Source organism: Blennius ocellaris (assembly GCF_963422515.1).
Source record: "Blennius ocellaris genome assembly, chromosome: 6".
Classification (NCBI taxonomy): Eukaryota; Metazoa; Chordata; class Actinopteri; order Blenniiformes; family Blenniidae; genus Blennius; species Blennius ocellaris.
In genome coordinates this window covers 22,305,602-22,332,168 of record NC_137655.1, presented here as the reverse complement: position 1 = coordinate 22,332,168, position 26,567 = coordinate 22,305,602, and the positions used below count along the sequence as shown (strand labels likewise).

General features: G+C 43.5%; 4 protein-coding genes across 4 annotated transcripts; all 4 read right to left on the bottom strand.

Moving 5' to 3' along the window:
* Positions 1–538: 538 nt before the first annotated feature.
* On the bottom strand, positions 539–2,892 carry LOC308131724 (ras-related protein Rab-33B; the record flags this gene model as incomplete). The annotated part of the gene is made up of 2 exons (XM_080498554.1): positions 539–985; positions 2,635–2,892. 2 exons carry the CDS (start codon positions 2,890–2,892, stop codon positions 539–541), a joined length of 705 nt encoding a protein of 234 aa, XP_080354680.1.
* Positions 2,893–5,667: 2,775 nt separating this feature from the next.
* Positions 5,668–7,782, bottom strand: kbtbd7 (kelch repeat and BTB (POZ) domain containing 7; the record flags this gene model as incomplete). Its single annotated transcript, XM_080498711.1, has 1 exon — positions 5,668–7,782. Exon 1 carries the CDS (start codon positions 7,540–7,542, stop codon positions 5,668–5,670), a length of 1,875 nt encoding a protein of 624 aa, XP_080354837.1. The 5' UTR covers positions 7,543–7,782.
* A 1,512-nt stretch (positions 7,783–9,294) lies between these two features.
* LOC308131723 (uncharacterized protein) lies at positions 9,295–10,218 on the bottom strand (the record flags this gene model as incomplete). The annotated part of the gene is made up of 3 exons (XM_080498553.1): positions 9,295–9,529; positions 9,905–10,068; positions 10,198–10,218. The coding sequence occupies 3 exons, from the start codon at positions 10,216–10,218 to the stop codon at positions 9,295–9,297; spliced, it is 420 nt and encodes a 139-aa protein (XP_080354679.1).
* Positions 10,219–12,021: 1,803 nt separating this feature from the next.
* Positions 12,022–23,723, bottom strand: slain1a (SLAIN motif family, member 1a; the record flags this gene model as incomplete). Its single annotated transcript, XM_080497703.1, has 9 exons — positions 12,022–12,144; positions 13,829–14,162; positions 14,309–14,497; positions 15,546–15,884; positions 16,815–16,964; positions 17,819–17,929; positions 18,598–18,714; positions 20,909–21,045; positions 23,302–23,723. The coding sequence occupies 9 exons, from the start codon at positions 23,721–23,723 to the stop codon at positions 12,069–12,071; spliced, it is 1,875 nt and encodes a 624-aa protein (XP_080353829.1). The 3' UTR covers positions 12,022–12,068.
* Positions 23,724–26,567: the final 2,844 nt, after the last annotated feature.

Here is a 26,567-nt window from a genome sequence, read left to right as displayed (position 1 = left end):
AAACGTCAAATAACAAGCACCAAAGTCCCACTGGGTAACATGTATATGTTTCAAACATCTCAATGGTTGCAGCTTTTTTTTTCTTCACAGTTTCATTGCATCTCATTGGTCCCTTTACACACACAGAAATCAATAGATCTCTGTAATCACTGTACATCTTGGGTTTTTTTTCTGGATGTGCTACAGTTGCTAGTGTTGTTGGACAATTTACGATTGCATATCATTCATCTAATAAAGTGCGATCGGCAACGTTCTGCCGACTCAAAAAGTGATTTTCATGTGCAGTCGAAGCTACAAATACTTGGCATTCATCCATACGCGTTCATGCTTTTCTTGAAATGTTGATTTGGAATTGTGCAAACCCATAGGTATAATATACCGTCACTTGCTGGGCCTTAGACGAGGCAGGCTTCTGTCCTTCCTGCCTAATCAATATGGGAACTACAGGACACTGATTAGCTCGGCGTCGTTACGACTCCTGGAGGCTGTCGTTGCCTTCTAAACACTTCCAAATCATCCGTAAAGGATGACGCCGGCCTCAGCATTGACAAGATCCTTCATCCTGCTCACTTTGGTTCCACAGCTGTGTGACGCTGCTCGCGCTCGGCTGCTTCAGTCTCAGCGGTTTGTGGCTCTTCAGCCTGTAAGCTAAAGTCAGAAAAATGGCGTCGACGTGCTCCTTCTCAGCGGCGTCTTTGGCCGAGGTCTCAAACAGGGGGAAGTTGTAGCTGTCAGCGAAACGCTGGGCTGCCGACGTGGGCACCTCCCGCCGCTCCCTCAGGTCGCACTTGTTCCCCACCACGATGCGGGGCACCAGGGGCCCCACGGCGTGCCGGCTGCACTCCTCGATCCAGTCTGGGATGCTGTGGAAGGAGGCGAGGCTGGTCACGTCGTACACGAAGATGATGGCGTGGACGCTGCGGTAGTAATGCTCCACCATGCTCTTCCTGAATCGCTCCTGGCCGGCCGTGTCCCAAATCTGCAACTGCAACGGCACAGAGGAGGAAATGCAGGGTGAACGACAGGCCTGGGATTACACTGTGAAGCTAATGAGGAGCCGGAGAAAAGACACACATAGAACACGTAGAAAACACATAGGGAGAGCGTGATAATTAAACACAGCTCGTCCTCGCAATGCCATAGTGGCCCATTCCCGAAAAAAGGCAAAATAATGAATTAAAGTGTGTATTTTGTGAAGCGGGCAGTTTGTAAGGAAATATTTGCAATCATTATCAAACACTATTATGCTGATATTTAGGAAGCAAGTGGAATTTGCTCAAACGAAAGCAATGACCACCACGAAGTGAATACACATCAGTTGGGACAGTGGATCCATTTGAATATTTTTTTAAACATCAGTTGACAAATCAAAAAAATATACAAGCCTGCCCAGCAGAATATGTGGTTGGTCTCACAGGGAAAAGACCCAGTTTGATTCCAGAGCATATGAGGAGTTTGCATCTTCTCCTATCTGAGAACTTCTTAATACTTCCTATTAAGAAGTATCTTAATATAGCTTTCTTCTATTTTCTAATTTTGTGACCTTCTTAGCAGGCAAAGCCTCCGATCCACTGGAATCAGGTAGAGAACTGGTGAGAACTGTGAGACATTATTAATCCGTCCAGTGCCGTCCTAACGTGAAGACAAGCAGGTACAAATTGAGGAGGGGTGTTAAACAGGAGAGTCGGGTATATATTGTAGTTCAGGGGCCACATACACCCCAAATTTATCTTGGGTGGTAGAATTGTACCACATTTAAATTTCAGTTCTAAAGTCTTTCTTTGTTGTGATGCAGAGTATACATGATAGTAATGTCTATATTTTTTTCTCCAAAAAACAAACAATTAATATGGAAATTTACAACAACGTCAACATAAAGCCAATTTTAATGCCACCCTCTGGGGCAGAATACGGTGAATTAAAAACTAAATAAAAAATGTCCACTTTGAGACTAATGCTGGTTTGCATGTTCACAATGAGGTCGCTGGCCTTCATGCCAACATCTCAGGTCTCACTGTCCTGTTTACCACTGGAAAAATCAGTGTTTTCTTGGAAATTATTTACAATTTGCTTGGTAATTTGGTGGCCCAGTGTTCTGGATTAACTGATTTCCCTGCTAACTGGTGGCCGACGTCCATTGTTGTTGTTGCTGCTGTTTCTGCACATGCTAAAAACCCAACAGAAATCTGAATCTGTACTGACGTTAAACCACATTTACAATACATTTGTGTGAGTCTCTATCCTCTCAGGGTTTTTTCTTTTTTTTTAATCGTTTGTTTTTTTTTACAAGCAGTTAGCAAGTCACCACTTAACAAGGAAACCGGTGAATCCGCATCACGGCCTGTTTTGGTCCATGGACCTTATGTTGGACACCAACAACCCTGCTCAGAGCCAAACAACAGTCACAGGGAGACAAACCTGAAAGAAGCATGAGGAAATGCACAAATATAAATCATTGATCAATTCCCCAATAATGGTCGGGATTTTCCATCCACAGATAAATGATGAATATATTGAGATGGGTTAACAGAGGCCACCGCTTTGTGGTGTTTCCTCCACAGCTCTCTTGTCAACACAATCAGCTGGATAAACCAGTGTTTGGTCCAGAACTGCGTCTCTGCTCTGTCGTCTCACCTTGACGCTCTCTCCATCCAGCTCCACCGTCCTCTCCCTGAAATCCACCCCGATAGTTGCCTCGGGGTTCTTCAGGAAAGTGCCCCCACAGAACCGGTAAGTCAGACACGTCTTGCCCACATTCGAGTCGCCTATCACGATTATTTTGAAGATGCGAGCCTTCGCGGGGTCGTATTCGCGGTGGCACGAGAGCTCCAGGGAGTCATTTCGACTGAAAACTGTGTGAAATTCCTCCTCACGTTTGTTTTCTATTGCCATTGCTCATCTTCTCGCGGTCTGAGTCGCGCCGCTGAGATATCGCGAGACTTCATCAAACACAACGCCGCCGATAGATGTCACTGAAATGACCGGTCCTAAAGTTAAGAGTTTAATGCGGGTTTATTGTCTTTGTGTTTATAGGAATGTTTCTATTTTAATCTCTTAATATTTCTTCGTTTTCTTGAATGACTTTACCCATAGCAGAACAGTATTGAAGACAAGAGTTGTTTTGTTTACACATTTCTCATTTAATCCATTTATTCACGTATATTTTCATTCACATATTTATATTATACTTTCTGTACACTCACATGATTGGTGTAGCGGTACAACATCTTACCTTTATCTTTAAATTAGACAATGTTGTTCGTTTCTGGTCTGTGTGTCATTATTTTGCATAGATCATATTTCTGGACTGTGTGGATAAAGTAGAATATGTGGAGAAATCCCACACATATTGGGTGTCGCACAGAAAAACCTGGCCCAGATTTTAATCTACAACTTTGATGCTATGAGGCAGAATTTGATCTTTCAAACAAGTAATTGGTGTGGATAGCATTCTTGCTTTATAGCGAGTATAGCCATGGGTTTAATCTGTGGTTGGGCGCTGCGAGTGTGAGATTGTAGTCCATGTGGTGACTTTCCAGTATGAACCTTATATAACCGGGCTGCACCAACATGGAAAACGACAAGCAGGTTCCTCTTCACCCACTCACCTGGAATTGACTGAAGAAGCCTTCTACCATGTGAAGGTCTTTAATCTTCATGCAATGCAACTTCTATTTTTTAACACAAAACTCTTTTTTCAAGAATCAACAACTGTTTTTTCCATTCATCTGACACGAATTTTAATTTTGACACCAAAACAGCTTTATAAACCACAATCAATGACCCGATCTCACTCTCACACATCAACAAACATGGATCACTTCCACAAGCCCCCACTGAGAGAGAGAGAACCACACTCAGTTATCAGTTTATTAGTACAACCAGCTGAAGCTGGGGAAGTTTAACCAAACTCCCAATGTGGCGATACATTAAACCCATGTATAATATATATTTTTCTTCTAAACTATGTATATCAGCCAGGGCAAGAAGCTTGTAAACTGATAACTGAGTGTCGGCGTTGACCGCTCAGGTTGATAGCAGCTCGGCAGTTTCATGAAAATTGGAAGAAAAACAATTAATCAAAAACTAAACCATACAGAAAACATGATAAAGTTATTATTTGTAACTCAAGTTTTAACTTAAAAATAAGCGAGGAACTCACATATACACACTAAACAACGTTCAATAAAAGTCGTATCTATCACCGCAACGATCTAATTTCACACGTTCAAAAGGTAAAAGTCTGTCATGGCAATGAGGCTCTCAAAGAGGCCTCAACCTGAGTGAGTGCACAGTACATTGGCTTCAAGGTTTCACACGGTAGCTTTCAAAACTCCGGCTCTGTGTGTGTGTGTGTGTGTGTGTGTGTGTGTGTGTGTGTGTGTGTGTGTGTGTCCGTGTGTGTCTCATCAGCAACATGAAGAGGACCATTGATTTTAAAGCCCCGTTTAACAAGCAGTTGTTTTTGAAGTCATAAACACGAGGCACTTGAGCTGCCCGTCATCCAAAACACCCGAGTCACAAATATACGCCAATGTTCAGCAGGTGTGTTCCGTTTATTCAAGCTTGATATCAGATTTCGCGCACACACGCACACGCACACACACACACACACCTCCCATAATCAGAAATACCAACCGTTAAAGCAATAACGGAACCCCTCGATGATTTATATCCCTTTATGAGCTCAGAGAGCAATACTGGGCCTTCGCGCACAGTTTCACACGTATGAATGTGTTAGCTTGGGTGAGGGCTGTGCGTATAACGAGCGAGGGGAGGAGTGCGGACTCTCGCGGAGCAGCCGTTCGCACACTTTAATGCACATAAAAGACACAAAGCTGAATGAGATTCACGGCCCTTTATACAGCAGAAATGGGTCTCGTCAAAGCAGGAGAAGCACAGGTGGGCCCAATAACAGCATTAATGGCTCTGCTCCAGCAGTTATTGCAAACGGGCTCAGCAGTTAATTATCTTGTTAGTATCTCCTGTGGCAAAATATCTCTGCTGTAAAACTGCAACACCCCCCCATTTCATGTGGCAAATCTTTTAGATCTCATTGTGGGAGTCAATGATTCTCGGATGATGTGTACGATCCAATGTTTAGTAAACAAAGACGCGAAGGGCAGGGATTTCACGATTCGGCAGCTTCTACCGTTTTGGATTTCTTTGTTCATCTTTTGAGGACAATCACTTCAGATTGAACTGAATTATAATACTTCATCTGTGCCTCATCATTGTGCTTCATACAGAAGACACATCGTTTCCTGCACGCTAATGCTAATGCTAATGCTGCACATGCTTTGGCTCTTTGTACCAGACGTCCTCAGATTTTCACATTACATCATTATTAACATCTGCTGAGATCCATAGGTTGTAAAAAAAAAGCTCTCGGATACTTTCTTAATATCTGCTAAAACTGTTGTTAACGCTGCAGCGACGAACCCAACCCCACATGAATGACTTCGACGGATTCAAATCTGTCTTTTCTTCGTTTTTCACATATGAAACTGAAATGGTAGACTTCTGCCCGCTTGATCGGCTTGTGCTTTTTTTATTATAGATGGCTACTTCAAGAGGTTGTCGATTCCGTGACTGCTCCTGGCAGACAAAAACACCCTGTAAAACTCCAATAAAATTCACTTTCCTTTGACACGGTAACACGTTTCACTACCAGTTCTCGTCTGAGAAGGAGCTGGAGCTGCCAGAGTCGGAATCGGCGTCCGTCAGCCCATCGAAGTCCCAGTCGGCGCTGGAGCCGCTGTCGTCGTCCTCCTCCGTGGAGAAGCTGTGAGCCGAGCCCAGGCACACTGGGTACACGCGTGTCGAGACGCACACGGGCCCCAGGGTGGACACGTACACCGCCATGACGTTCTTCCACGTGTCCCTGGCCGGGTCGTACTCGTGGATGAGGACTCGGTTTTTGTTGTGCTGCAGTAAGGTCTGAGTGAGGAGGAGCAGCTTGCTGTTGTGCTGGATCACCTGGTAGTTGAGAGCCCGGCTGTCGATGGGGATGTCGCCCAGCCTCTTCCACTCGCCCCTGGTGGGGCTGTAGGCCTTCACCACCGGGATGTCGCACACGCAGATGATCTGCTCCTGGAACACGCAGGCTTTGTGGAGCTTGTCCCTCCTGAGCGAGCCGCAGTGGCGCCAGCGGTTCCTCCTGGGGTCGTAGCACAGCATCCGCCTTTTGTTCACGACGTATAAATGGTCGTTCAGGGCCACCACCTGCATTTTGCCTAGAGAGTGCGGCAGCGGGGCCACAAATGTCCACTGGTTCCGCTGGATGCTGTAACACTCAACCTCCTTCAGTCTGGCATCCGTCACTGGATTCCTGCCCCCCAACATGTACACGTGACCATTGAGGTAGCCCATCCCGGAGTGTATCCTCCCCAGTGGCCGCTCTGCCAACTCCTGCCAGCTGTTGAGCACAGGGTTATACAGCCAGAAGTGTTTAGAGAGGTGGGAGGCCAGGTACAGGTTGTTTTCAGGTGTGGCACAGGCGATTAAGGACTCCATCGTAGAGCGTTTGTAGTCCTGATTGCTGAGATCTTCTAAAGGAGGAGCCATGAAGTACAATTCCTCCGAGTACGGGTCACAGCACATGATGTTGTCATTAGGCAGGCCAAAGAAGAGAATCATTTCTTTCGCACTCACGCCAATTCTGTGTTTTGGTACATCCAGAGTCGCCGGTATCCCGCAGCCGTCCTCTGGGGACCGGTTAAAAAATGACGCCAGATATTTCTCGATCAAAGGTCGTGTCATGAGGCTCTCCAGGTAGCACTTGTCCTTCTCTGTAAACAAGTTCCAGCGCACACACTTGAGCGCCTGCAGTGCATCCTCCTTCTTCTGTGGCGCGTTGGCCTCTATCCACTGCAAAGCGGCAGAGCACACCTTCTTCTCACAATCCACATCCAAAGTGTCCAGCGACAGCAGGTCCTTCAGCTGCACCAGGTCCAGCTCGCACAGCTCACCTCCGTGACACACCTGGTGGAAGTTCCTGGCGATGAAGGCTTGGGCATTGTCCTTCAGCTCAGGGTTGTCGTAGGTGTCTGCGAACTTCAAGATGCCCACGCAGTTGGAGAGGTCCAGCCTCCTCGTCATGAAACTGGAGCAAGCCTTCCTGATGTACTCCAGCTGCAGCATGTTGGCCGCCGCGTACAGCCGCTGGACGTTACTTTCCGTGATGGTCACCCTGCCCGTGTAGCAGTAATCGATGATGACGGACATCGATTCGGAGTCCACGCCGCGGATGACCACCCTGTCCCGCATGCTCTCGTTCAAGCCCCCCGTGAACATGCTCTTGAAGTAGGGGCTGGCGGCGGCGAGGACGTTGCGGCTGCATAAGAAGAGCTGGGCGAGGTCACCTCTGGCCGGGTCGTCCCCGGGCTCCGGGGACGACTCGTCGTCACTTTCCACCCCGATGGTCACGTCCCCGAGGAGCCGACAGTCGTACAGCGACCTCAGCTCGTCCACCAGGCTGCGGGCGTGATTCCAGTCCTCCAGCACCTCCGGACCGCTGAAGCAGCTCAACGCCGAAGCCATCGCTTCGCCTGCAGCCGGCAACAAATTGGCTATTTCACGTCGGGATAACGCCGTATCACGCGGCAGACATACTCACGGGGGGACGGAGGGTCCTCGCGCTGGTAATGACACAAACGTCACGGCGTGAAAATCCTGCATATGCTTGAGGAGAAATACTACGGAGCGAGCAGCTGAGCGCGCGCCTGCGTGTGTGTGAACGCCGACATTTCTCTGTCTCCAGACGACCACAATGTCGCGTTCGGATCACAAAAAACACGGAAACCAAACCGAGTCTCTCTGACGGCAGCGACGGCTTATAAAAGATATTTTTTGTCGTTGTTTTGATATGTTTTGGCTACAGTAGGCAGTCATCACTCTGCGGAGATAAAAGTGTCAGAAATGCCAGGGCTGGTACTACGACTTCCGAAAAGACGTTACAAAATAAAACAATTACGTCACGTAAGTGTGACGATAAATCTGTTATATCGAATTGCTATACCAGTAACAAGCCCTTAGATGTAGTAGAACGTTATTACAAACATTTAAACCTGGCATTTAAAAAAATATTATTTAAATGAGAGTTTATGTGTTTTAGATTGAAGGCAACTTTCTTTGGTTTCCGTTTTGAGTGACTGCTAGCTCATACAACCATGATGGTCAGCGTTTTTCCTTTATGATTGGTTCATTTATCTGGGTCAATTCAAGTCTGGTTGAGCAGCACTGACTGTCTCAAGGCAGTTGCTGATTTAATTATAGAGATAATTATAAATACAAACAAAGCAATGTCATGTTTGTTTCACTTTTATTAAAGTGTAACGAGCTATGCAATGCTAAAACATGTGCAATAATTACAAATATGAGTCGACCAGTGTAACAGTTTTATTAAAAAAAAACAAAACAACAAACAACAACAACAAACAAAAAAGCCAACAGCAAATCAGATTTGATGGGGTCCTCTCTGTAAAAAGCACCTAGAAAATACTGTGTTTATTTGGTGTGAATTGAATTGAATATCCAAATGAATGTATTCATATTGTTATTCAAGTGTTGTGTCAAGGCTCAGCAACATAGGCCAGAGTTGATTGTCAATGATTCATAGTAGATTTAGTTACAAACACTAACATGTATTAATACAAACTGACTTAAGTTATTTGGAAATCATTTTGATTACTTAGTAAAAAAAAACCCAAAGCAAAACACTATAAATGTATTGATAGAATTTTAGTAAATGATAACCCATTTTTGAATTGACTCTTATGTTTTAGTCTAATAAAGCCACCTAAAAACAAAGTGTTCAAATTGTATTTAAAATTCTGACTTTATAGTCATAATTCCGACAATGAAGTCAGAATCATCACTTTGAAGTGAGAATACAAGAGAATAAAATCAGCATGATTTTATAGAAAATGTGAAAAAACAGTACATATATGCTTATTTTTAAGGTGGCACTCATCCTCTTCATGTATCCTTGTAATTCATGTAATGTTCACACTAATTGTTTTTGTCAGAACTAAGACGTCAGTGCCCTTCCAACACTTGACACACAATAAAAGAATAAAAATAAATTGGAATTCTGAGAATAAAGTCAGAATTCTGACTTCATGGACTACATACGTGTCTTCCGCAATGAACGAAAAGTCACTTAAGGAGAAAAAAAAATCAAAGTCTCACATTCACCTATATTGCAAAACTTTACTTATTAGAAAACTAAAAGTGGCTTATACTATTTTTTAGCAGTGGCACAGACATACTCACATGTTTACAACTACAGCCTTAAATACATTTTCGATTGAGATCATTGATTCTACGTAATGCCTCTTGGTTGTGGATGGTCTTGTGGACTGTGATGAGGAAAGGAAATGCGGAGGGAAGCTCCACCCTTCGGCTCAGTTTCTGGTGGCCCCAGTGGAGGCAGTGAAGTGTCTCCGCAAGGTCACGTCTTCCGACTCGTTCCAGTCCATCTCGCAGCAGTTTGGTCTTGTTGTGTTTGTCCCATGACTTCTCATACCTGCAAAAAACAAAAAGAGGAAAACATGTGGAGCATTTCTGACGACTATCAGATTGAGTGTGTTTGAAGTTCTTGACTGAAGGACCAAGTTAATGAAAATTACAAAATAACCCATTGAACTTCGATAATGGAAATGTTCAAAAAGATTCATTTTATTTGCAGGGTTGAAACAAACAAACAAACAAACCAATGTTGAAACACTGTTCTGAACACTGTAGTTCACTACATCAACTAAAACACATACATACATACACACACACACACACACACACACACACACACACACACACACACACACACACACACACACACACACACACACACACACACACACACACACACACACACACACTAATATCGCACACACAATTGTACCAGCTTTCCAGCATGGCCCTGGCCTGAGCGGTTTTATCTGTGGATTGGGTGTGGAAGCGTCGGATCTCCGCTCTGTTGAAGCCAAGCTCATACGCCAACACCGTCCACTCAAAACCAAGCTGCTTGGAGATCTCCTGCAGAGTCTTCAGGTTGATCACAGCATCCTATAAACCAAAACAAAATAACCAAACTATTTGACTTTTATTTTCTTTAACTTTTTAACTTTTCTTAACTGAAAATAACTTTGGATGCTAAAAGTACATTGCAATTGAAAAGTAAACAATCCCACATACCTCTTGGGCCTTGTTGGGCATTATGAAAAATTCCCCAAAATTAGCGGCGTGTGTAACACTTGAAGAATTTGTCTTCAGTTGTCTTTACCGACTTTGAGAGGAATAGAAAACATGCAGATATGGTGTCAGTAGGCTTTTCGTTGCTTAGTTTGAAGTACAGCACATCGAAAGTGAGCGTGGTTTGAGCGTTACTGGGGAGATTCAGCATCAACATACGAACTTTGTTAAACATTAGTCACTTCAGTGACTCTTGGGACGGTGACAAGCGTGAGCTTGAGTTCTTCATCTCACTACGATGTACGGTAAACAAATGGAACGTTCTGGAAGTCACAAAGTTGTTTTATTTGCGAAAAGGCAGAACTATCCAGTCATCTTCGGAAGCTGAGGCTAAATACTGTCATGTGTGATTCGTCTCTCTTTGAGTTTGTATTTTTATTTCATCAAAACTATTTGATTTATATCAACCTGTTTGCATTCTGAAGCTCCTCCTGCTTTAATTAGTTTACAAATCGTAAGCTGTTATTGAATAGCAGTGCTGATATAAGGATGGTAACTGCTTTGCATTATTTTTCCCCAAAATACATTTGGATGTTGCACAGGGAAAACATGCAAACTCCACATAAGAATCCTGGATTGCCACAGCCGCTTTCATTATTTCACTATTAAGATTATGTCCAAATTAATACATTTTCAACCGCAATTCTCTTTTAAACAAAGTTTTAACCACTTCATGGTGCGAGTGTGTCTCAGTTGATAAGAGTGGGTCATCTTCCAATCGCCATTCATTAACTGTGCTTGAGCAAGACACTGAAACCAAATTGCTCATGATGGAGGTAAAACACTCTGCAAGGCAGTTGTGAAGTGCTTTGAGTGTAAATAAGCTATGTAAATAAAGTTAATTTAGTTAACGAACGACCGGCCAGCAAATTGGCTTAAAGTTAACATAGACGGCAGACAGACAATAAAAATCATTATTGATAATGTCATTTCCTGTAAGATGTCTTCTTCATAGCAACAGTCAAATGATGATATATATATATATAAAGAGACAATTCAAGTTTGTTTTGAAATACTTTTATTCACTTTAAAAAGTCATCTCCTTAACTTCTTGTCTTCCATAAAAAGCGTCAGAACTCGATGTGCAATATCGATGCAGCAATTATTTATCAAAGAACATGAAAAACTTCATGTAAATAATAAATCCAAACTCGCTGGAGAACACTGACATTAATGAATGCAATAGCAAATAATTTTTTTGAATCTCTTCAAAATAATTTAGACTCAATGTGCTGCAAAGGACCAGCCGACAAATAAAACTACCAGGAATTACACTTTCTTTCTTTGCTTCATTATTTTACCAGGCACAGGAAAAAACAAAACAAAAAACCTGGTAGGTTCAACTTAGTTTCTGACACCAAACTGACAAAAAAAGAGATTCAAAATGAGTCATAAGAAATCATTAAATGTACAAAAGCCTGGGCTTTTTGTTTCTTTCTCAGTCTCCAGTTGAAGAGAGAGTCGTATGAACAATACACAATGACAAACCCAAAATAAAAACACCTTTCAAGAAGATCCGTTTCACAGTTAACAGTTAACCATCAGAATATTGCCTGGTTGCTTCATAGTGTGTCGAGGTGTGTTTCAGCAGTAGTCGGGTGAAGATCCAGCCTGCTGGACCTGTTCAGTGTCACCAGTCTTTTCCTTGTTCTTCAGTGAAGAGTAGTGCCTTTTTTTTCTTTCTTTCTCCATTTCAACAGTCCACTTGGATCCACGATCATTGACTGTCAACACAGACAGCGTCAAGTTGAAGAAGTTGGTTCACCATGAAGGGTGACCCCCGCGCACTTCTAAAACCTTCAGTCTTATTTGGGTCAGAAGCAGCCGTCTTTCCAGCTGCTGTCACGCAGGGCGCTCATAGCAGCCAGGCTCTTTGGAGGAGTCAACAAACTGCAGAGGGAAGGAAACAACCCCATTAATAATACTCTCAATAAAGACCCAGCAATACAGTGATTTAACTTGGTTTCAAACCTTCGAGGCGAGAATGTGAACCACTACACCACCATGTCTATTCCAGTCATACACAAATCATGGCCCCCCCAAAAAAATCCAATCTGGATGTGAAACTATCACCGGATGTCTTATTTTAAGAAAGTATTTATTCCTAGTGCAGCATTAGCCCAATACTGTGCTTTAGCAGCTGTGTTATTTACCGTCCAGTATTTGAGTCCACTGCTTATGAGGCCAGACGAGATGCCAGGGTCGCTCACCGCACCAGCTTATATGACTTGGAAGAGCTTGGTGAGCTTCCTCATTTCAGTTAATACGCCCACAAGGCAAACCATACCGTCATTGTTTAGTTTCTGTCTTCTCGTAGCTTCCTGTGTATTTCTGTAGTCTTGCTCTCCTCCTGTTCCAGGTCAATTTCTCTTTTCCCCGACGGTGATTAGTGCTAACCTGACTGCTTGTTTCACACTTCACACTGACTGTTTCCACTACTTCTCTTTTACCACGTGTACCTAAATAGTCTGCGTTTAACCACATGTATCAGAGAAGTCCTTACCCGCTCGTGCACCCTGTCAGGTTTTTTTTTTATAGTAGCCGCTTTCCCCCAGTCTTCAATCATTCTAACCTTTTGTTCCGCCTTTGTTCAGTCTTTGAAGCCGTTATTCCTCAAGAGGGAGCTTTTCAATTCTCTTTTTTTTTTTTTGTACATTGTGAATGAAAAGAAAAATCTTGGTACTTTTCCTTTTGAGCCGTACCTTTGGGTCAAAGTCCTTCTTCAAGTTGTGGCAGTATTTCAACAGTAGTAAAGAATGTGAGTGTATGCCAGTTATCTCGGCTCAGACAACATCTTATTGAAGCAGTGGTTTTAATTCCTGGACCTGGAGAGCCACTTTCCCAACATGTTCCCTGCCTTCCTCCGTCAACAAGCCTGGCTCTGTTAAACCTCTGCTAAAAGTCTTATAACAACCTGCTCATTACCGTCGAGTGTGTGAGAGCAAGAAACACTCCAGGATACGTTGATACCGTAGATCTTGATGCTTAATTCTGAGTTTTTGCCGACATTGACTTAAATTGAGTGGTTGTGCACGTAATATAAACTACCAGGAATTACACTTTCTTTCGTTGTTTCATTATTTTACCAGGCACAGGAAAAAACAAAACAAAAAAACCTGGTTGGTTCAACTTAGTTTCTGACACCAAACTGACAAAAAAAAACAACAAGATTCAAAACGAGTCATAAGAAATCATTAAATGTACAAAAGCCTGGGCTTTTTGTTTCTTTCTCAGTCTCCAGTTGAAGAGAGAGTTGTATGAACAATACACAATGACAAACCCAAAATAAAAACACCTTTCAAGAAGATCCGTTTCACAGTTAACAGTTAACCATCAGAGTATTGCCTGGTCGCTTCATAGTGTGTCGAGGTGTGTTTCAGCAGTAGTCGGGTGAAGATCCAGCCTGCTGGACCTGTTCAGTGTCACCAGTCTTGACTTAAATTGAGTGGTTGTGCACGTAATATAAACGCAGCAGTGTGAGCTGCCTGTTGGCCTGTAATTGACGCGTAGAATATAACGTTTAACGGGATGTTCATCACGTTTGATATTTGCTAAGGCGAGTCTGTGAGCTTACCTGCGTGTGGGTTGGGTGATACCACTCGGTCGCGGAATTCCGTTTGTTCCGACAAAGGAGGCTGGGCGAGAGAGGGAACCGCGTGCGATGGCCGACTGGACCGTGCTGGCCTTCAGGGACTGCGGCAGCAGACTGCCGCCGGGTTGCAGGGGCTGAGACCCGGCGGCGCTGCCGGGGACGGAGTGCAGGCTGACGGAGGCGGTCAGAGGGCTGGCGGTGGGATTCTGCTGCACTGTCGGGTTCACGTAGGCCGTGGCCTTTAGCGGGCGTCGTGTCGCCGTGGCGAAGTTTCCCACGCTCTGGACTCGCTGGCTGAGTTGACCTGGGAAAGGAACTGCGGGGGAAAGATCGAGGTGAGGTTGGGTTGATGGTTGTACAATTACTGTACCCGGAACCAGCCGATGCACATTCAATCAGTTATTTACGAGTGACTAAATGAGCTCCGCGAAACTGATTTATTCACAAACACAAGTTTCTTACTGGAGGACTGGAGGCGTGCCAGCCCATTGGACGAGTCAAAGCTCTGGCTGCTCCGCAGGGAGGGCATCACCGGCAGGGAGGAGGGGCCGTAGGAGGGCGGGTTGACAGGGGAAGCCAGGCAAGGCATACTGGGGACGCTAGGCATGCTGGGAGCTCGGATCAGGTTGGGCATGCTTCTTCGCAGCTTGTCTATGCAAACAATATGAACAAACCAGGTCAGGGGTTTTCAGCCGTCAAGCCAATGTGCAGCATTAGAAGTCTCTCAATTATGTCATTTCATGTAATATTTGTTATTTTGAGAACTGTAAAAAAAAAAACTTGGTCTAAAAACTGTCTCAACAAACATGGACAGAGCCATGTTTGCCGTGTCCACCCACATATTTAACCGTTAACAAGAAGGCAATCATGTTTAATGCACAAACGTCCTGACAAGAAGAAGGACAAGAAGGACACGACTCACATCCTTCATCATGATGGCACCTAAATCTGTCTTAGACCACAGCAGTTATTCATGCGAGTGGAAGTTGGTCTGAAATAAACTCTTTCAGTCCATCACTGTTTCAGAAGAGTTATAGTCGAGGAACCATCACAAAGCAACGGCAGGCATAAAACAACAAGATCATATATTTCTTCCACTGGGTGGAGAGCGATGCAGTCGTCGTCATGCCGCAGATATATTGTTTACTGCCAGCGCTTGTTAAATTGCAGAAGTACCTGCATCAATCTGTGTGCTTTGTTGGCGCTTTACTCAAAAGCTTACAATGAGGAAAAGTGCATTAATGGCACACTGTTATTGTGTTTTGATAGAAAACAACTGGGCTGATCGTATGCGGCTGTCTGCAGGACACATTTACACACATAGCAGCGACACTGTTTATTTACTTCCGCCTGATATTGGTTGGGATCCAACAGCAGGCATCGCTATATATTTATCCCTCACCTGAAACCACTGCTTGTCACACAGCTGTTCATTTCACATTGACTCCCATTTCATTTTGCAAAGCGAAATGTTCATTTTTAGGAGTTGTTTTGTCTTTCAGAGTGCTGCTTGTATTTTAAAAGCTTTAAAAGAATCTTCAAAGCACATTATGTTTTAAAATTGAAATCTTATAATGCGACATGATGCTCTTTTTAATTATTCCACCATTCATAATGTACAGGCAGTTTCTGCCGGGTAAAATTAAGTTCTTGGTAATTGTACAGTGCAAAAGCGCCATGATCTCCATTGCCCACTCACCCGAGCCATTCCTGTATGCTGCGTGTGCTTCTGTGATCAGGCTGGAGGGCGCAGAGTACTGGGGGAGTCCACTGAGAGAAAACTGAGAGGTGGTTGAGCTGCGTCTGCAGTCTCTGATGCTGGAGAAGGTGTGTGAGTGAGGCAGGCTGGCCCGCTGCATAGACTTCCCACGGAACAGTCGAGGCTGGGGGGGAGGCAGCTGGTCGTAGCCCTCGTCGTCGTCCTCCTCCTCGTCCTCCTCCTCCAGGTCCATCTCGCTGCGTCTGAGAGAGTGCAGGGAGAAGCTGGAGCTGCGGCGGCTGGGTGTGGCTGAGGTAGAGGCGCAGTCCTCTCGTAGACCTGCAAGGTGGGAGATCGCTGCTTTTTAATCCGAGGGAAATTAAAAAAAACCAAAAACAAACGTGACCCTAATACAGCAACCATATCATGAATTTCCTCCTGGAGGAGCCGCTCATCCATTATTCAGTCACTGGATCGCCAGACTCCGCTGATACTTCGGGACATTTTTATGAAATGTTCTGCATAATTTAACAAGACGCAAGATATGCTCGTCTCGAAGTTCAACTGTTCAACATTAATCTTATTTTTTTGCCAGTTATATCTATTTCAACACAGTAATTAATTTCAGCCTCCCCTGAGAGTGATGCATCTTTATTTTATAGCATGAAAATCAATGTCAAATAAAAGCATCGGCTATAAAATGAATGCATCCTCAGCACCAGTATCAGTACAATTGTTTTTAATGTGTTAACAACAAAGGCAGTATGCAAACACTTTATTTTAAATGATCTAAAAATCTGAATTTTAAAATCACAAGCTCAAGTCACTTAGCGATGTAAGACTAGTTGTTTTGAATGCACCGTTTAAATGATATACAAATGTATAAATGAGTCCTGTGACTACCCTGGTGACCTCCACCAGGGAAATGGACGAGGACACCCCAGAAGCCTCAGGCTCTGCGGATGAATAAAAGGATGCATAAAACACAAAAACAGGCCCCCCACTATTGTGTCAGACATTTAAAAACTGTTTTTGTCTTTAGTTATAATCTTGGTTAGTCAATGTAATAATTTTCCGATGTGAATGGTGGAAATAATTAAAATAAAATGTTTGAACACTTGTAAGAGCTCATTTATGTTTATTATATATTTAGTTTTATGTCTATCCTTCCCGTAGCTGCACTCAGTGACTGTGGTACTGAGGGTCCGATATCAGCGGTGGCCATTTATATCGAAATCTCAAGACATTCCGTGTAAACGGTGGACTCACTCTCCTCCTGAAGTCGTGCCATGACCACCACATCTGTCATGTCCTCCAGTTTGTAGCCCATAGAGATGGAGTCGTACTCCAGCTCGGACACGCCCACCTCGCTGTCCACGGAAGACTGAGGGGTGACTGTCGCCTGCCGCCGGCCCACATCTGAAAGATGAATGTGTTTTATTTTTTTTGAAGCAAAATGAAAAGGAAAACAAAGGGTGAAAGGGATTCAATCTAAGAGTGACATCAGCTCTTCACACACAGAAAATGTGTGATGTTTGTGTGTATATATGACTCAGTGATGAAGAAAGTTTGATAGGATGGAAAATTTCCAAAACTCTTTCATAAACCTGCTTGAAAAGCAATGGGATTGATTGAACGCCACGGATTTTCTTTATTTTAGTTTCATCTGAAAAACAAACAAACATCTATACAAATATACGAATGCACTTACTGTATGTAGCGCATTTTTGTACTTGAGCCGACTCAATGCGCATTATAAGATCCGTCACGTAAGACGCCACAGGGAAAACTCAGAATTCAGACATTTGCTCAGCGACACTTTGACACATGGGCAGGTTGAGTTTGGGGGGGTTAACCTGGAAACTCTGGACTGGAAGAAAACCCGCTCCAACTGCCAGAACTGATGGCCTAAAACAGCCAACATGTCACGGGAGGTTTAAATCGGGGATTGAATCCCGCTGAGCTCAAATCCCTGTGACGTTTGCTTCAAGAATGTCAAATTTGCTCCAAGTCGAACAGCCGATGAAGATTTGCTGTGGCAGCAGCCAAAAAGACGGTTGTGGTCATGAACCTTTAAACAGCAATTTGAATCTTGACGCTCATTGAAGAGGCGCTTCAACTCATTTTCCCTCTTTTTGAGTTTGAGGCACATCGACGTCGATTTCCCCCCCAAAATGTGCAGGCTTAGGAAAAACAGTCTTTGAGACTGATGTTTACTCGCACCTGAAATGAATGACGGGAGCAGAGAAGATGCCAGGCCAAAGGGTACTTACTGTGGGGCGTGGAGTTGGACAGGAAGGTGGGCGCTCTGTCCGCGAGGCTGCCGCCGGCTCTGAGAGGGGCGGGCGACTGGAGGAAAGACGGGCCAGGCGACGGCAAAGGGGCTTCGACGGAGACAAACACAACAAACGAGTGAGGCTCGATTCCCAAGTGACCAGTCAGACATACCCACCGAAACCCAGCTTCCGCTCTGTGTTAATGACGTGAAATATGGAGGAACGGGCAAAAGAAGCTTTTCTTTGGTGGAGTTAAAAGATTGACTTATCTCCATCTGTCAGATGGTGCAACCTTTTAATCTCTTCCCTACAAAGTGCTCTAATCTGACTGTGAATGTCAACTAGTAGGTTGTTCAAAAAATCTGGGTTTAGAAACTATTTTGAAAGTAACACATGTTTTAGGTTTTTAATTTGGGAAAAAGAAACGGGGGGAAAAAATGAAAAAAAAATGGAGCCAACAGTTTAACAGACTTTAAATCGTGCCAGTGGCAAATGTGAACCGTCTTTTCACGGATTTGCGCAGCTTAAATTGGTAACTGCTACCGTCATGTAGTTGTCATTTGGCACCAGCATCGGCGGCTTCACCAGCTGCCGTTAAGCTAAAAAAAAAAAAAAAGTGTTCAACTCGAGTCAATTTTGTCACGCTAATGCCAAACCCATTATGAATACCGAACCACAAAAGAGATTAGTGCCTGTTTGAGGATGTATGCGGCTTATCGGAGGTTGGCTTCAGATTGAGAGTTATCGGGGATTATAATGCACCAGTTGCTGTTTACCTGGGGTCTCGCTCAGCGCAGCAGGTTTAGTGTAAGGCAGGACGGGGCTGCTGAGGGTGGACAGGCCCTCTGTGCAGCTGTATGGACGGATGGGGGAGACTCCTCGCCACCATTTTGCTGAAGATCAAAAGCATCCAAATGCATGTTAGCGTGACCATTTAACACACACACATACATACATGCAGGACATTTGTTGTACATTTACACATATCGTGTTAATCGGCTTCTTCTTACAGATCCGTATTGACTGGTCACAGCTGATACAGTAAGACAAGGTTTAGCCTGACACAGCGGCTTATTGGGCTAAAGCACAGATTTTTTTTGATGTTTGGAGGGATCTTGGGATAAGCAGGGATTGAACATGTAGGCTACAGCGCATTCCCAAAATCAGAACTGGGTCTGCTGTGGTCTACTTCGGCGTTTGGAGGTTATTTATAATCATAGCATTTCACATTAGGATTTTTCTGCTGTAAACAACAACGTTAATGTTGACTAATGGTTTTGCTCAATTTGAAAAAAACAAAACAAAACAAAAAAGCCTTCATAAATGACAATTACAGCAACTAACTGCCCCTCACAGACGTTTAAAACCCATATTAGAGGAGGGCACTCTTATTAATTAGTTTATTTCTGCCAAACAGCCACGGCCGTAATGAGGGCACTTTAACATGGTTTCCTAATATGTGTTCGGTGTGTAAACACAGAGCGTGCCCCCTCGCTAATTGGTAGTCAGAGAGGCACTCACCTGACAAAGTGGAGCATTTGGCATTCCTGACACAATTAGGCTCAACCGCTAAAGGATACAATGAGAATTCAGAGCAAGTCAGACCAACATGGACTGCTGGATCTCAAGGCACAAGGACGTATTCATGACCTTGAGGAGGTGGGCCGGGCTATACGCAATACAGCTTTAGAGTAAGATGAGGACCTTGAGATGTAAACATACACACGCCAGTAATATGCCACAAGCATTGCTGAATCAACAGCGTAGTCAGAACGTAGTTAGAACGCACAACATGAAATTGGAGGGTTATAGTAAATTCTCCTGTACTTTACCATGAAAGCACACGCTTATGCAGCATCTGAGCCGTGCCGACTGGAGTGGACACTTATACACAGTACAAGCTTCTCCTAAAACCTAGTTAACATAAGCATGGTTTCCATGGCAACCATACCCCTCATGCATGCACATGAGTGGGAAAAGTGGAAAAAGCCCCAGATTTTTAAAATTGGCAGAAATCCAGAAAAAAATCCAGCAAGCAGAATACATACTTGACATGCAAACTATTTTCCGGCCCGGAAGCTCGTACATTTACTGATGAACAGGAACTTTTAATGTGAGCAGAAGTCACACCGAGGATTTCAAACTTTCTCTGGAGAGGCTGACGGATCTCCTACAGCGCAGTCCAGGTAGACGACAAGCACACCTGCATTCGTTCTGTCACTGGCAGACGTTAAAGTCCAGTGTGCAGGCAGGTAAAATGGCCTGTTTTGGATGCGTCAGGCTGATACTGCAGTATATTCAACTTGTGATATAACTATGGCGACACACTGAAAGCTGTTCTTTATATTAAACCCACGCCGACATTTGATAAACATGGCGAGTCGTTTTGCTCCCACGAGTTGGATAAGCGGATTTATAACACTCATATTAGCTGCAGTCAGAAAATCATTAGTTGAGCTTAATATAAAGTACATTTCAGACGTGCATGTTTCCATACAGATTAACGCACGTGATCAGTCGTGATTTTTATAGCTGTTGGTGGAATATATGCAATCTTTTTTTTGTTTTTTAATCTCTGTTTTTACCAGAAAACTAATTATTGCCGCTCATAAAATGTCAAACTGGTCCCCAAATCCTTTAGAAATATAAATTTGACAGTTTACAATACTTTAAACTGACACTTTTGGAACATTTTCAATCTTCATAAACAAATACAACAATCCAGTGTCACACGACATAATCAAATTAATAGAATTTTTTTCTTTTATCTGCAAACGTCAAGGGAATAAATGTACTCAAACTAAAAACCACATCTAAATCTGTGCCCATCTAATAGAGGAGCCACAGAAACAATCACTTTGCAAGAAAGCTGAATCAAACAACCGCAAACGAGTGAATCCAAAGCTGCCTGCTATGAGATGAAAAGCTCCCACGCTTCGGACGCCGCAGCTGAAATCCTGTTGCACGTGGAGACATTTTGTGTCAAACTGTTTTGCGGCTTTACGATCACATGTGAGCGGCGGGCCGGCAGCCAGATGTGGCAGCAGATGTAAGTCTGTTAATCTGCTCGTCAAATACACACAGTACCTTGGTCCAGTCTGTGGAGGAACTTCAACTTGGCCAGCTTCAGCTCGGGCCCCGGGTTGTCCAGGACCTGGCGGCGCCACTGCAGAGTGCTGAGGGCGCTCTGGCCCCGCGGCTTGGCTCTGGGATTCACGTACAGCCTGGAACACGAGAGCAACACCCACAGTTAGGCCGCGGACACCTTTATAGGAAGCCCATATTGTTATTTTAACGACAACGAGTGACGACGAATAAGCTCAAGGTGGCTATATCTATTCGGAGAACGATCTCTACCCACAAAAGAAAAATAGCAGCTACAGGTCTCAAGAGGCGAGGATTATAGCAATGATATATTTTGTCTGAGGCCAGGCTAACTTATAACCCGTGGCTGGGCGAGCTTTATAAAGTCCAAACACCCATTTCCGAAGGGTTCCTCAAAGAGTAAACTGCCACAGTGCCAATTTTAACGAGGACCACGTGCGCAAAGAAAACCAACTGTGTGAAATAAAGTATCAGGCGGCGACAGCTTCTTCCCGCGACACCTGAAACAGCTAATCACTTCACAGGTTAAGTCCTTCGTCCATCATTTCAATTTGGTTTTCAGCGAATATGCAAAAAGGATTAAGAGACCAATGTTCAAACTGCAGAGATTCTTTAACCTGCAGACTGAGGGTACACGTGGTTCAAGACAGCAGGAGGAGCATCTGGTATGAAAATCCAGTCCACAGTTCAAGTCGCACAGACTTGCCATGGCAACAAATGTTAAAAGAATTAACGGACACACTCATGAGGAAAATAAAAATGATCAAACTGACACAGCTAATTAATTCATTGTTCATTTCGACAAACTGGACACCTGCTGTAATATAAATGTGCTTTAATCAAATGTCTCTGCCTCCTGAAGGCCACACGGCGGTTACTGCCTCGTCCTCACACTTGACAGCGATAAAAATCCCCCCGTTTGAATCCAGTTGAGTTTCCTTCTGTGTGCAATTTCCACGGCCTGCCCCGTGCGTAGGCTTCCTCTGGTTACTCCGGTTTCCTCCCACGATTTACCTCAGCACTACAAAAACATGTGTTTGAGGTTAACCCTTAAGTTGTGATGACTCTACAGTTGCCCGGAGGTGTGAATGTCAGCGTGTGGTTGTCTGTCTCTCTCTGTTTGCCCTGTGACGGACGGGCAAATTGTCCAGGGTGTTACCCTGCTTCCCTCCCCTGTGACTCTGATAAAGCAGCAAAGATGAATGGTGAATGGGATGGTGCGATTGATGTTGCCATTAATTAAAAAAAACAAAAACAAACTGTGACCATTATTTACATATAAATGAAATAGCGTACATTAAAGTGTTTCAACTTTTATATACTGTATAACCTATTGTAATCTAAAACTTGTTTCATGAGTTGGATTAAAATAGCTTTAACTGGTGTGACCATGGTAAACTATAAGCATCAATTTTCTTTATTTTATGACATTTGAAAAGAAAAGGTGATGGGATTAATAAAAATAAATAAAAAATCGATAGGATAACAATTGCTAAAGAATCTATCACCACTTGAAACTGGGTTTAAATTTTTTTAGGCAATCCGAAATTAATGAAAACCCCCACAAAAAAGAAACATTTAACAGTGTGACTCAGATTCCCACTTATAATAGCAGGATCTTTAACAGGATTCCTGTGTAGGAGTAAAAAAAAATGTTTTCCAATTATTTGTAAAAGATCACAAGGAACTGAAGAGACTTGTGATTGTGAAAGTAGGCCACAGAGTTCCACTGACTCCGGGGTCAGCTGGTGATGTTAAATGGAGTGTGGACAGACACACTTGGATCCCATCCGTTCAAACTGTGCTACATTTTCCACCTCATCACATCACATCCGACGCATAAATGTGGAGACGGTTCAGCAGTCAGCGCGTCAAACGTGTGAGCTTCCTCAAGTCAGCAGCTTCATAGTGGATGAGCCTGGGGCAGTACACTCCACACAAAGCCCGGCTGTTTGATCACAGGCTGAGGGGGGGGGGCATTGTTTCTAATTCCATCCTGAGTGCATGGGTACCTGTGCTGCATGCAATGATGCATGCTGGGAAGCCCAAAGCTTGTGTTGAAAGTGTTATTCTTTCATTTTGCTCCAGTTTAAAAAAAAAAAAAAAAAAACACACACTCTGCTTGCCAGTGTCTGCAAGTTTCCTCTTACCAGAAAAAGAATCGATAACGGAATCGATAAGGACGCATAAGGGTTGCGTTACAGTCACACAACTGACAGTGCTGTGTGGCCTATGGAGCGTCTATTGGGACAGACAGACAGGGGGGATGCTGTACATTCATTAAAAAAATACCAAGATAAACAAAAAAAAAACCCACAAACGAACAAACAATAAAGACACATGCGCAGCAGATCAGACACGTATGGATCAGATACCAGGTCTCGGGATCTCGGAAGGGCAGCAAAGTGTCCAGATCCAAAACATCCACCTCGTCCAGGACAGTCGTCGCTCCTCCGCCGGCGCCGCTGTCCTCCGTCTCGGCATCGGGGGACCCGGAGCTCGGCTGGAAATAGGCGATGGGCTCGTCCGGGACGCGCGGATCGAGCCGCGTCGGACTCGGAGCGTCGCATTCCGGGGAGAGACGCTCCGCCGGGGGTCCGAGCAGGCTGGACAGGGAGGTCTGGAGCTGGGAGCGATTGTTCACGGCGTTCGCCCGCGTGCGCAGTCGTTCGTTCTCCCGCTCCAGCTGGCGGACGAGCTCCTGCAGCTTCAGCACCTCCAGCTCCGCGGCGCCGACCTTATTGTTCCCGTTGACGTCCGCCATCAGCGCCGGGGGGTTCAACACCTCTGCTTCCATCTGGGACCGGGCACATCGAGGCGAGGGGGGCAAATAAAACACGGCCTTGCAAACAACAAGAGGCTCCGCTCGATTCAGAGACGGTGTCCAGATTCTCCCGTTTAGCACACTGCCACACACACACACACACTCTCTCTCTCACACACTCTCACACACACTGATGCTGCTGGATGACTACAGACTCTCTCTCATTGGTCAGCAGATGGAGTTTAACTCCCATCACACCACTGCCGAGGACTTCCTACACACTCGAGCATCCATGAATGCATAATAAACTCGGGATTTATGAAACACGCGCACACACACACACACACACACACACACACACACACACACACACACACACACACACACACACACACACACACACACACACACACACACACACAAATCCCAATAGAAGCAGTTTTTATACACACACACACACAGTCAACTAATACTATTTTGATAATAAAATAAATACATAAAAAAAAAATACATTGGCAAGGCAAAGCAAGGCAAGGCAAAGTTATTTTTAGAGCACCATACAAACACAGGGCAATTCAGAGTGCTTTACAAAGAAATTAAAGAAATACAGAAAAAAAAATATAAAGACATAAGAAATATATTATTGAAAGAATTGCATTGAAGCTTTAGAAGAAATGAAAGAAATGCCTGAAAACAAATGATGAAGAAAAGTAGAATAAGTAAGGTAAGAGATCTATTATAATTATTATTTTCATTTAACACAATAAACAAACGATGACTCCCTCAGGGAAATTCGAGTTCCAGCAGCTTTAGCAGGACAGGAACAGCACACAGATAAATAAATAAATAAAAAATTTAAACGTCCCAATTTATTATTATTAGTAGTAGTAGTAGTAAAAGTACCGGTAGTGTAAGTGATATGAGATGGTGTGCAGATGGAACTAAGCGCAGACTCATAGAGTTCCATGAAAACCAGGTTTATTGAAGTCCAGGGAACGCGAGGAAATGCAGGAGACACAAGGGCGACAAGAGGAGCAACTTGATCTCTGGTCATCTGGACCTTTATTTATTTATTTTTTTAAATTCTGATGGTCATGTGTGGTTGGTGTCAATTATTGGTTTGTTGATGTGTGTTTACCTATTTCAGAGATTGTGGCCCTGAATTTGGCTCAGTGGGGTGTAAGTTGGCTTGTTTAATGAATGCGTTTTGAGATAATTAGGGGTAGGATTTGATAAGTTTGACCTTTTCCAACCCTTTTTCAGGCACGTTGATTAAATATATGAGGTATGTACATGTGTGTCTATGTTCATAAGTGTGTGAGTATACTTAAATAGAGATGATCTATTTTCTAATAATTATTTTTCAGACGTGTATGTGTATATATGTGTGTGTGTGTGTGTGTGTGTGTGTGTGTGTGTGTGTGTGTGTGTGTGTGTGTGTACAGATTTTAAGTGTCATATGCCTGAAATGAATAAAAAAAAAATTTTTATCTAGATTTTGTTGTACCTTATACGTTTATGGGTTTATAATGCATTCAGATTATTTTTCAATTTCTTAAAATGTCTGTGTAGTGCACAATCTGCTTCTCTGTCTACATCATAGTGTGTGTGTGTGTTTGTGTGTGTGTGTGTGTGTGTGTGTGTGTGTGTGTGTGTGTGTGTGTGTGTGTGTGTGTGTGTGTGTGTGTGTGTGTGTGTGTGTTACGATCATATATTGTTTACTAAACAATAAGTTTATAAAAGCACCTAGAAATAACTGTGTTGTATTATGTGCTGTGTAAATAAAGTTGAATTGATTTGATTAAAAACGTCATCGCTCGAGCTGATGACTGGATCAAGATGGCGGCCCACCGCTCGCTAGCGCCAAAAGCTGATAGTCGTCGATGCGGCGTCTCTTCTTTGAAATGTCTATGGTAAGTTTCCCAAATCTATAAAATTCTTTGTACGTTTATAACGAACCAGAGCTGGTCCCGTCTTCTTCTTCTTTTCTTTTTTTTTTTTTTACACAGAATGCAAACTTAAAAGCTTGACATGAAGTGGACATGTAGACATCACATGTCATCCTGTTTTAATAATGGAAGAAAGACCAAGAAGGTTATGTGTTCGTCTACATGTATTTATTTATTTATTGGTTTGTATGTATTTTACAAACGTTTCGCAAAAAAAGTATCACCAACCTGAAGCACCATTGTTGCAAAGGACCCGATGAAGTCGGAACGTTATGACGTCATGGCGCTCGACCAATCAGCGCGTTCGCCCGACAAATAGCCGAAGTCCCTTCAACTTATGTCGTTATGCTTATGTCGTGTCTCCTTTCATCTAATCAAAGAAGCCCTCCTTTGATGTTCTGGTCATAATGCCAGTCTGTTCAAAACACGCCAGTCTGTTCGAAACCTGTTTCCTCAGTAGATTCAATAGCGAGTGCTTGTTCGAGTTTTTAAATAGTTATCACTTCTCCATACATTTCTTAACCTTTATTTACTCAGAAGAACCATATTGACATATTAATATCTCTTCTTGAATTGCTTGTTGCCAAAATATTACATTGGTAAACCTTGCCTTTACTTGACAAAGATGAATAAGCCTGGTGAGTATTATACAAGGGTTAAATGAAAGATCATTGTACTTATAACACAGTGTAATGGAACATTTTGATATATTTGATGACATGAATTAAGGTGACACAGCATCACATTTTTTGCTAATTTTGACTTCAGAATATGTATATGCAGCTTACAACTGAGGTTTTCATCAAAAGTAATTCCTAAAAATGTATTTACATGAAATCGTTCAATTTGTTCACCATTAAGAGAACAGTCAACAAAGAGAAACAAGGTTACATGATGCTATACTAAATATATATGGACATATACGAGA